The 12,555-nt window shown below is 30.8% G+C and overlaps 1 protein-coding gene across 2 annotated transcripts; it reads right to left on the bottom strand.

Moving 5' to 3' along the window:
• Positions 1–7,550: 7,550 nt before the first annotated feature.
• On the bottom strand, positions 7,551–12,442 carry LOC103502618 (probable serine/threonine-protein kinase PBL21). 2 transcript variants are annotated; one of them, XM_008466615.3, is made up of 7 exons: positions 12,074–12,442; positions 11,585–11,972; positions 11,229–11,407; positions 10,939–11,128; positions 9,230–9,621; positions 8,507–8,848; positions 7,551–8,110 (listed from the first exon to the last, which is right to left on the bottom strand). In XM_008466615.3, exons 2-6 carry the CDS (start codon positions 11,685–11,687, stop codon positions 8,561–8,563), a joined length of 1,152 nt encoding a protein of 383 aa, XP_008464837.2. In that variant the 5' UTR covers positions 11,688–11,972; positions 12,074–12,442; the 3' UTR covers positions 7,551–8,110; positions 8,507–8,560. The 2 variants fall into 2 exon arrangements, with proteins under 2 accessions (XP_008464837.2, XP_008464838.2); XM_008466616.3 differs by having other exon boundaries at positions 11,585–11,876.
• Positions 12,443–12,555: the final 113 nt, after the last annotated feature.

The following is a 12,555-nucleotide window of genomic DNA, read 5'->3' as shown; positions in this document are numbered from 1 at the left end:
CTAGTAGAGCAATACAAGCATCGTACAATAGTTCCACCAATCAAACTAGCATGTAAATGATGTTGAGATCAACCATGGCTTCTACGAGGAAGATAATGTAAAGGAGGCTAGATAGTTTATTAAGGAAGTCGGTAAAAGCTATTTTGAAAATCTAGAAACTAATTGAGTCTATTCTCGTAAATTCATGGGTTACGAAAATATATTTTTAAAACTCAAAAATCAATCGCACATATTTATCAATTTGAAGATTAAAAAAAAAAAATTCTAAAATTTTTATAGTATTGATGTTTTATTTTCTTTAATTATAGCCGACGTGTTAAAAATTCGAAGAAAGAAAATAAAAGTAAGTTGGAATTGCAATTTGAAAAAGAAAAAAATGATTAGATTAGATTAAATTAATAAAGTGATAGAAATGTAAAATAGATATCCTAAAGTTGAACATTAATTATAAGGTGGTCATGTTGACTATAGTTTTATTATAATATTCTTTTGGAAAACTTTTATTCATAGATATAACAGACGAAAAGTCGTCAAATTCAATTTTAATAAAATTGGTCGATGAGTCAGGTCAGGAATTAGGAGGATAATCTGTGGTCAACGCTCCATTACCTCAAACATTTTTAATTCACCAACGTAGATCGAGGGAGACATTTAAAAATCAATCAAAATATATATCAAAATTTCAAATTTTATGAACGTTGTACGTTTAAATTTCTTGTATTTAAATATTTTCAGCAATAATTTCACAAATTCTACAAACCTTTTTTTTTTTTTTAATTTTTTTTAATTGTTATATATTTTTCAAGCGTTTTTCAAATATATTAAAATGAACAATAATATTTAGTAAAATTTTAGATTCGGGTGGTTGATAATATTTTTACCAATTTTCTATTGAAATAAATTTCCTTCTTTTTCATGTTTTTAAATTCCCGACTTGGTAAAAAATATTTGTTTAAGAAGCTTAATTTTACTTTTTCTCAAAATGGTTCTTCGGATTATGGGTTTTAAAGTTTGAAATCTAACAATTCTATGTTTTGATTGTATTCATATACTTTGAATGTAAAGTTATGTTAAGTAAAGATAAAATTAAGTTATAAATATAATTTATTTTTTAACTGAAATATGTATTACTGTTTGATCATTTCATTTTGAGTCAAGTTATTTCATAACCTTCGGACCGATCGGATCACGAACGAGAAGGCTAGGCGTAATTGAGTGTGTTTACAAGTCATCGGAATTAGAATTTCATTCGATCCTCATTCTCTCACGTAGCTCTCTCATTCTTGTCTTGTATTATCTTGTAGGAGTAAATTATATAACATTATAGAAAAATTAGGTTAAAAAATACTTTTTGGTCCTAAGAAAATGACAGTTTACTTCCTAAATTTTGGTTTGTAGTTATTAATTCATATACTTTCAATTTTGTAACAATTTAGTATATGTTTTTCTTAAAGAAAAATAAAAATGGAAGTGAACACTTGGATCTAGAGCTTTTTGGACTTCAGGTACATATAGATTTCAGTTTAACTAAACTATTAATGACAGCGATGTATTTTTAACTGTCTAACAATTTAGTTAATAAATTTTAATATAGGAAAGTATAGTCATTTTACTTTCAAACTTGTAACAATTCACTCCCCAATTAATAATAATAATGATTTGATGTTAATTGTATTTTTATTATTTTGAATGTAAACTTTGCATTTTATAAAAATAATGAATTTTTAATTAACATTGATAAAATTATGTTGATTACATATTAAATTTCCACACTAATTTTTACTATAGGAGTTAAAACGTTATAAATTTTAAGTATAAAATCTAAATTATTACAAAATTGATAGTAAAATATAAATTGTTATAAAATCGATAGTATATAGACTTAATTGTTAGAAATTAAATTTAAGGATTAAATTGTTATTTCTATAAAAGATCGGAGACTCAAAGTGATTTCTAACCAAAATTTTAACATAGTTTATGCTTTTTAAATAAATTAATCATAGTTTATATATAATTAGCTAATATTTAATGGGTAACTATGATTAGTTGTACGAGTTATAAATATAATGCAAATAAATTTTAAATAATTGTTTAAATGATATTCTAACTTTTAAATATATATGCTACAAACCAGAAAGATGAAATACAGCTTTTCACTAAAACACTTTTTTTTTTCAAATTTTTTTTCACGGTCTAACAAACAGGTTATAATATTTTCATTTTTACAATAAATTCAATGAATTTTTTTTTTATCAAAATATTATTCTTTTAATTCACAACTTTTGAATTAGATTTAACTAAAATGTTACAAATCTACATTTGAGATTTGAATTTTGTTTCAATTTGGTTTTTTAATTTTAAGATTTACCTGTTAAGATTCACTTTAAAGTAATCTATATTAGCTTAATATAAGTATTAATAGATTATGACATTTAAAACTACAAATTTATCACGTGTGATATAGAATCTTAAATTTATTCCTGATTAAGACATATATCTTCAACCAAAAAGTCAAAATATTTGAATTTCATTTTTTATTTGGTGAGATGAACCCATTAAAATAAGTTACGTACTAGTATATGTATGTTGCATATTAATTAACGAAAAAGACACCAACTTTATTTAGATTGATTCATTGACCTACTGGTTCATTGACCTAAGTTTATAGTGTTTGAATTTTCTACCTTTGTATTATCAATAATTGTATATTCATGTTTAGGTATAATTTAAAATATTAAATTTTCAAAATGTAGAATTAAATTGATAAGGTTTAGCAAAATAGATGGTTGTATTAAAAGAAAAACATAACAAAATAGCTAACCAAAATTATTGTCCGAAAATATTTACAAATATAATAAAATTTAAATATATCATTTTTTAGATAGATATTGATAAACGTCGATAAATTACTTTCTATATTGTCTATTAATGTGAGTAATAGAAATTGAATAGATTCTAAAAAAAATTGGATAGACCAACCTTGTTAGTTACAATTACAAATTTGAACAATTATGGTCTTATAGTTTGTTATCCCATCCTCTCTCCTCTCCTCTGGTCTCCTCTCCCCCACCTCATTGTCCCTCTCCATCTTAGCATCTTCGTCTTCATCCTTGCCCATTGCTTCATTTTAGCTTTTGAAACACATCCAGATTATTCGCCATAAACATTTTACAATGACGGGTTGAAGAAGAAAAGAGTGTTTTGCACTTTAATGAATTCCCGTAGCCTCAGAAAAATCAGCTCTAAATTTGGGTTTTCTCTATGGAATTTATAGTAAGAGGAAAATCCGTCGACTTTAAAAATCGTGAGGGTTCAAGTCTCTCTATTCCCAAAACCCTAAAAAGACCCGTTGGCCTCTTTAATTATTTATCCGTTCATTAGCAATTCAGACTTTGTTATGTTTCTCATTCATTCGACTCTTTCACAAGCGTATTTGAACGGAAATTTGATTTCTTATCACAAGGCTTGTGGTATATATTCTATATGATAGATGTACAAACGAACATCCTTACACAAGTAATTTGTGAAATTTGAATGATTAACTGTCTACTGTACTGAAACTTTGAAAGGCTTATCCAAGCCCTAAAATTTCGTATATCTTCAAAAATTTATTCCCAATTCCGTCGCTAGCCCCACCACCCCTGGCCTCGGTTTCCGCAGTTCAACCTCTGTTGCCACACTTTTATGGAGTTGAGTGGGTCTAGTCGATTCTTAGGTTCTAGGAAAATAGCTGAGATTATTATTAGTTATTTTTATAGAACTAGCGGATTAGTTACTAGCATTGTGTAATCTATTTTTAGACTTAAAATGCATATTTATTTTAAGCATTTTTAAATCAATGATAGACTTTTAACTTTCACATTTCTCTATATATATTAATTATGATTATCAATCAAACACATTAAAAATAAAACCTTAATTAATAATTAAATCCTTATGGTAAAACTAATTCTGTTGAAGAGTTTGTCTAAAACATTTTATTAGATTATTCTTCAAAAAGATAAGATAATTAAAGGATAAAAAGATTTTTCTTGATTTTAGGAATCTTGCTAATTATTTTTAAAAGAATCAAGATTTATGCATATACATTATATATGTATAAATAGGGCTTTCGAAGATCACACGTGTGCGAAATAAAGATTAAGAAAATTATCTACGGCTGAAGACCTTTGAAGAACTGGTTGCAGAAGCTGCCAGAACAAAAAGGTATTATGATCTTATGTCAATAAGATCAGTATGTTGATCTAAGTTGAGATTGTAGATGAGTAACGTAAAGGACAAGACAATGGTATGTTTGGTCACTGCAATCTTTAGATGTATATAAAGATATCGTCGAAGATATTCACTCATGCGTTTAAGGAGAGCCTGAAGTCAGACATCATGAAGAAGAGTAATTCATGCATTTAGGGGGAACCTGGAGTCTGAAGCTAAAATGCATGTTACTTAGTCATATAATTAAACAGAGATTATATGATGTATTGATGTATATTGTCTTCAGTGAATATTAATAAAAATTATTCATCAGGGCTGTGCGCAACTCCCCAGACGTAAGTATCATTGGCCGAATTGGATCACCAAAGTTTCTTGTATTTTTCTCTTCTGCTGTGCCTCTAGCTATTACAACAGTCATTAGCTTAATTAGTATTAACCGAAGGATTAATTAATTATCTCACATTGGTTTTTCAAAGTCTATGATTATAATGTAAAAAGTTGTGGGAATCATATATTTTATTGAATATCATATTCATTGATAAAGTATTCAATATTCTAGATATGTTATAGCCTCATCGACTTAATTTAGTTAAAGTTAAATTAGCCTAATAACATGTCGTACCAACAATTTCTCCTTCCTTGGTCGAGCGTTCAACAAGGAACCCTATTTTCTTCATTTGTTTGTGTTCTAAAAGAAAAGAATTGGTATTATTTTAATATTTACGTTCATAAGCATATTCATAAATGGCTCAGACCACATGAAAGCAATAAAAACTGTCCATTTCAAGAAATGTTCCAATTTCCAAATTCCACATTGTTAGTCCAATTTTTAATTAATTTAACCATTAAACTTTTGTATTTTTATCCTAAGTTTTAACATTTATTTTTCATTAACCATAAAAAAAAAAAAAAAAAATTAGTACAATTCTTTATAATGTAACATTTTTATCTTTAGTTTCGATTTGAACCATAAGTTTCAATAGTTTAAACTTCGCTCCGAGTTCTACCAATGCTCACTTTGCTATTTGGTATTACCTTTTAGTTAAATATTCTTTTAATGTAAAATCGTTGAATTGATTTCAATAGTAACAAAAAAAATTACTGAAAACAAATTTAAATTATAATATATTCAATACTTTGATAAACATGAACACTAAAGACTCTTATTTAGAAAAAAATCAAACATATATTCTAGTGTTTATTTTTAATAGATTATGAATATTTTGCTACATTTATTGAAAAGAAATTGGTTTAGTTTATTTGAAAACAACCTTATTCTATAATTAATAACTCCTTAAACTTCAATATCTAATAATGATCTAAGACCAGTTAATTAAATAGGACCAAATTTAAATAAAGAAAATTATTGCATTTAGTCTTTCAAGTTTTATAAAATGGTTATTGGATCGTTAATACCTAATTAACATAAAACTACTATCATTGACTCGATGTTAGAAGATTGTTCGATGTTAAAAGATTGTCTTTTCCACCGAACTCCACTTATTGTCAAAAATTAGATATTGTTAATAAAAATATTGGATGATTGGGCAAAAAGAGAAAAGTTAGGTTTCATTTTTTTTATTATATTAAAAGTAGAATGAATAATTAGGGTAAAGAAAGATAAGAACAATTAGAATAAAATCCATATGTACATGGTCCATTTGATTGCACATTAAAGCAAAAGAAAAAGGAATAAAAGAGAGAGAAGAGAGACCACTTAGAACATCCTTCGGTGGAGAAAATTTTGAATTAAAAAAAAACAAAAATATTCAAAAATAGATCTATAAAAAAAGCGACAAAGTATTTACAATGTATAAAACAGTTTCGAAAACGTAAAAAGTCTACAGATCCATAATAAAAGTACCAAAAATACTTCTATAAACAACACCGTAAACTACAACGTGCATAACATATTTTGTACACGTTCGTTTAAAATTTAGCTATTGTTTGGTACACGTCTAGATTTGGATAACATTTTCTATACCAAAAAAATTAAGAAAAATGGATATTTTATATTTAGTACAACAAATAACAGTTTAAAGAAAAAAGAGAAGAAAAACGATGAAAAGAAACAAAAAGAAATAGTAGAAGAAGAGGAGAAAGATATGAAAAAGAATGATAAATATTTCTAAAAATTGGTCACCTTCATCATAGACTTTTTCATTTTGTTACACGGACCGTAAATATTTTGGTCGTTTGTTATATTTATGAAAATTTCTCTATAAAAAATGTCAAAGTAAATATCGATTTGTTTTCCACCATTTTTTGAACTATGAATGTAACATTTGACATCAAATTTGGTATGGAAAAAAGAGAAAGAAAAACAAAAGAAGGCAAAGAGAAAGTGACAAAAGACAATCAATTCCAAGACTCTTTTGGCAAACTCATCCAAAATTAAATGCACAGAAAAGAGGATAGGGAAAAAAGGAAAAAAGAGAAGTGGCTTTCGTTTTCTTACTTTTTTTTTTTTTTTTTTTTTTATAGAAAATGTGTAGTGAAGATGTCATTTTCTTATATAAATACTGAGAAATTTTCAATAAATTAATTAAACCCAATGACCCCTTAAAGGGGGGTATAGCCCAGTCAACCCCTTCCATCCCTAACATTATTCATAACACTAATCCTCGATTACACCCGTCTTCCATATTTTCTTTAGAAAAGTAAAAGAAAATATTCTTCACAACACGTAACAACTTATAATTCAACGAACTACGCAAAGATAAACACAATACGTAACAACTTATAATTAAACGAACTACGCAAAGATAGATACAACACGAGATGCATAATACTATGGATGGATTTGTTAATTAAGAAAATGGAAACACCAATCATGACAATTAAATAAACCAAGATATGTTTGAAGCCTGTTAACACTACTTCCGCCTTCAAATTGTTTCCTTTTTCATTTACTCTTTACCAATGGTTTAAAAAACCAAGCCAAATCTTGAAAACTAAAAAAAAGATAACGTTTAACGACTTGTTTTTGTTTTGGAATTTAGAAAGATGTATAGTAAAAAATGGAAAGGAATAAGCCTCGTTCTCAAAACCAAAAACGAGAAATGATTCAAATATTAAAATATGGGAACTAACCAAATAAACAAAAATAAAAAGTTGAAAAAATTAGTAAAGAGGTTTGACTTTGGGGTTGCTGAATTGGCTAACATTTCATAGATTTATTAGGTCAGGGGATTGACTATTTTGAGGTGACAAAGGAAGAAACTTAGATCATTCAAACCACTTAAATCTATCCATCTAACTCTCCCAAAGGAAAGTCTTAGTGACGAAACTTTTAGGAGCTTTCCTAATTCATACACAAACTCCATATAATAATAATGTTGCAAAAGGAGAGAAATGTTTGTTTTATTCATAACATAACTCATATTTTTTTTCATTTATACATATATATGTATATATATAGAAGTGTAATGCATTGCACAGAAAAAGAAAGAGAGCACTTTCTTCACCTCTCTAAAACATATATAAAAGAAAAAAAGATGATAAGGTGGGGGAAAAAATCAGGGACCATCTTACAAACTACATACACAGTTTTCATTTAGGAGTGTTATTCATGTACAAAGATATATCAGAGCAAAGACACAGATATGTACCTTGGAACAATCCCAAGTAGCTTTCCCGGTCGTCTGACCTGAGCCGAGGCGTTGAAAACTTAACTCAAGTTAATACAGCATGTAGTCGATATGTACCTTTTAACCAAGCTGCTTTTGGATGAAGTCGGGTGTAACACGTGTTTCTTCAAAACATTCTCTTCTCTGTTGAGTTAAGTACGTAGGTTCTGTACAGATGATATAACTAATCGTTTTGAACGGCATTTATTACATTACAAAACATGCTTCACTCTGCTTTTATCTTACACGCTTCACAAATGTGTATGAACCTGAAAGAAAGCATATATATGAAAGGAAACTCACATCAGTTCATAAAACAGTCAGATAATAGTACCAATAATAGTTAACTTTGTACCAACTGCTAGGGAGCGTTGGGGAAAAGTGTGAAGCTGTGAACTCCTGGGCTCGTAGTGTAAGGAGTTAATAAGCAATTTTGTGCCATTTAACTCCTTGGGCCCAAAAATCCAGCAGTTGGTTATACCGAGTGTACTAACATTTCGAAAAGCAGTTTCATATCTTGAAGTTTAAAATCAAGCTTTTGTTTGATAACCCTTGGTCTAAAAATTTTCCCTCTAAGTATTAGCTGAAAAAAAGTAGGAAACTCATATGCAAATAAAAGCAGAATAAAATGCTTTATCGGAAAGAACTCGAAATGTCCGACTTACATGGCTTTTTCAGCAACTTCGATACAGCAACATCCAAGAAGAAGTTTAGCAATCTTAAGGATCTGATTCCTCGGCATGGATGTCTTTATTCTGTTGTGGGGGCGATGTTTGAGATGAATTGTTAAACCTATGACTGCGTAGTTCTCGTAAACAACTTTGAGAGGCCAAATACTCGAGTGCTACAACAATATCAGTAATAAGAGGGCGAAATGATGGTTGTTCCTGAAGACACATTGCAGTAATTGCAACTGCGTGTTGCAAACAACGAAGAGGGAAGTGTCCTTCCAAAAGAGGATCGACTAGTTCCATAAACCTTCTCCGGTCCTTAAGTAGAGGGCGGGACTGCAAAATCAATGGAAAGTGATGAAACAAATTAGCCCAGGAAAATAACTGCAACTATATTCTTACTCTCAAAATATACATTGTATGGAGAATGACACAAGACTAGAATCCACAAAACTAAGCAACAAGCTCAAATACTTCAAATCAGCAAGTCAAATGGATAGTGCAAGAAGGGCAAATGAAAACATGCACATTAAACAAAAGTAAGTGAGACTACAACTCTAAAGCAAGCTTAGCTTAACGGGCATGAGGTATGTGTTAACGACCAAAAAATCAGTGATTCAAAGCCCCCACCCTATAGTAGTAATAAAAAAAAATGGGACTACAAAGTATAAACGGGTGTAGAATCTTCGAACAAAAAATAATTATTGAAGTACTGACCCAAGCAACTAGGTTCTGCTCTCCTGGTCTCCTTTTTATATCAATTACCTTGCGCCCTGTAATGAGCTCAAGTAGAACAACACCAAAGCTGTAAATATCAGATTTAACGGTTAATTTGCCACTCATGGCATACTCTGGAGCACAATATCCATACGTTCCCATTATTCTAGTTGAAACATGAGTATTGTCACCAACAGGTCCCAGTTTAGCCAGGCCGAAATCGGAAAGCTTAGGATTAAAGTCATCGTCCAATAAGATATTAGCTGATTTCAAGTCACGGTATATGACTGGTGGATTTGCTTTGCAGTGGAGATACTCAAGGCCTCGAGCAGCGGAGACTGCAATCTTCATCCTTGTATTCCAACTCAAAGGCTTTTTGTCAGTACCTAAATCTGAAATAAAAAGAAACTCACCATGAAGGTACCATGTTATTTGCTTCTTTAATAGATCTATATCAACCCAGGATCATTCAGTAAAACTATCAAATATCAAACCATAATGGATTTACTATGAAAATGAGGCTATCAACTAAATTGGACAATAGATTTGCACATACATAATCTGAGTTTCTATTTATAACTGTTTCTTATTAAACAAAAGATTCTCAAGTTGTAAGATCTACCTTATCTGCGAGCATAAGACATATCTCAATTATCATTCAAAAGAGATGAGAAAAAAAAGCTATAGGTCAAAGCTATAGAGAACAGTCATTGACTTGGAGGCCCAAAGATGGATACTATAGCAACTTTCGTTAGTGTGGACTAGTAACCCAAAAAGACTGAGAGAAAACTTGAAATTTTCATGATAACAAAAACGAATGTTAGAAAATTGAAAAATCTTTTACATTATATAGGATAACATTACATCACAATTTATTCCAAAGAGACTCAGCTATCTGTCTAAGGAGGACATAGTACCATAGCTTCATTTCATTTACGTATTTGAATGAAAATTGAAAAACTCTGACAAAATGTAATTAATAAGTCAATTATGTTAGATAAAATAATAAATTAACATAAAAAAGATTATAAATATGTTTTTCTGACTCTAGCATATCAATTGACTTGGCTGATTCACCCAAGTCGATGGCCAAATTGGTCAAGTAGGATCAAGTCTAACCAGTTCCTCTCATGATCCATACAGGAGAAAATTCTAGTGCTGCAGTAGTATCGGTCATTCATTGTTTGCCATAAAAGAAGCATCTAAGAATTGTGTCGGACCCCTAAAATAAAATAATATATCATAAAAGGATGAATGTTCTATGAAAAAAGTATGTACAATTGTAGTACTAGGAATCTTCCCATGTGTGATATAATATGGATATTCACATGATCATACAACTATAACTTTGGAAAAACAGAATATAAGACTTGCAGAAAAGAAGACATAATTCGTGACGGAAACTGATAGCATACAATTTATTATATTTATAAGAAACAAAATAGTTCTTAATTGCTATGAAAAAGTTCATATAATTAAAATATAATTTAACAAATTGAAAAGGAATAGAACAGAGTGCAAAGAGCAACAATTTGGGTACATTCCCGATCTACCAATCTTTATGCATCCCACCCTTATCACAGACAAATATTAGAAAAGAAAAAAGAAAAAAAAGAAGGAAAGTGAATTTGCTAGCAGATAAATTATGATCAGACAATTGGGTGGAATGCACCTAAGTATTTTTCAAGTGCAAAAAGAACAGCATTTACCAAAAAGATGATCTTCCAGGCTTCCCATAGGCATGAACTCATAAACCAAAAGCCTTTGATCCCCATCAGTACAGTAACCAATCAAGGTGACGAGATTAGGATGGTGCAACAGACTCAACATGAGAACCTCCACAATAAATTCCTGAAAGCCTTGAAGCCCATCACGATTAAGCTGTTTAACTGCGACAATCTGCCCACAATAACAAATGGTAAAAACTGTAAAAGAAGCTAATAGTTTCTAGCCATAACAAAGCTGACAAATGCAATGAAACATTGAAACCTTAAATTACCTGTCCTGATTCCAAACGTCCTTTGTATACACGTCCAAAACCACCCTCTCCAAGCAAATTTACTTCCTTGAAACCTCTTGTAGCCATGGCGAGTTCACGAAACGTAAAACTACGAGCAGCTGCGCTCCCCTTCGGACAGCTTTCATGCTTGCTCTCACCTTCTTTTCCCCTCCATGTACCTAAATTTCAATGGTTCATAGCCTGATTATAAGATTATTACCCAAATGCACATAGAAGAAGCACAAATAAGAGCAAGATTATCGACACCAACATGCCTTCAAGTCATTACAACATTTCATCAATCTGATATATAAAAAGCAAGGGGGGGGGGGGGGGGGGGGGGGGATACAACAAACCTGAGGAATTATTAGAATGGCGGGATTCATATCGAATACAACTATCAGTTTCGACCCGGCTCCCTTCTTGAGTACGAGAAATACAAGAAGAAAAGCAAGGCATATTGGCCGCACCCAATATAATTTTTTCTTTTATAAAAAAAAAGCCACCAAGGAATCAAAAACCGCAACCGAAATCGGCAGTTTGTTAACAGAACAGAAGAACCCAAATCATTCGCTTCAGAGAATCATTTCCTCCTCCTCCTTCCTCCTCCTTCCCCCTCCGAATCGGAGAGATTAAGAGAAGAAAACCCTGAAACAAAAATTCCCCACCCCCCCAAAAAGAAAATGGAAAAAGAAGAAAAGGGGTGGTGGAGATTAGTGCAGCAAAGAACACGGCGTCAAGAATCTGCAATGAGAAAGAATGAGAAATATTGAGAAAGGGAAGGGGGGGGTTAGAAATAGAGAGGGAAACAGAGGAATGAATTGCAATGGGAAAAAACAACAAACCCAAAAATAGAAAGAGGAAGGAGCGATTTAGCGCCACAGTTAACGGAGAGTGGCTCCTGAATCATACCCATCTTTTTTCTTTTTTTCTTTTTTTGGGGAGAAATAAAGAAAGGAAGAAAATGGATACGGAAGGAAATGGATTGCGTTCGGTGGCGGTGGGCCTGTTCTGCCACGCCGCCGCGTTCTCATTTCCCAATATTCTGACCGGCGGTTAAGTGAGTTTTACGTAATTCCCCTTGTCAAATGATGTTAACTACGAGATATGCCACTAGAGAGTTTCCATTTCGGGAGGCCAAAGGAAACTGTTCTGTGAAAGTCAGCATCCGTCTTTCATTCTGTGATGTTCTGTCTCTCACTCACTCACTCACTCACTCAAACCTCACTTTCTTACTCTTTGTTTCTTTTTTCTTATAACAAAATAAGATATGAAAATACCATTTTATCCCTTTTTTTTTCTGTTTATAGTTTTAATTAATTTATCT

This window comes from Cucumis melo, chromosome 3 (genome assembly GCF_025177605.1).
Source record: "Cucumis melo cultivar AY chromosome 3, USDA_Cmelo_AY_1.0, whole genome shotgun sequence".
Lineage (NCBI taxonomy): Eukaryota > Viridiplantae > Streptophyta > Magnoliopsida > Cucurbitales > Cucurbitaceae > Cucumis > Cucumis melo.
Note: the sequence above shows the minus strand (reverse complement) of the source record. Positions and strands in the feature narration are given on the sequence as shown.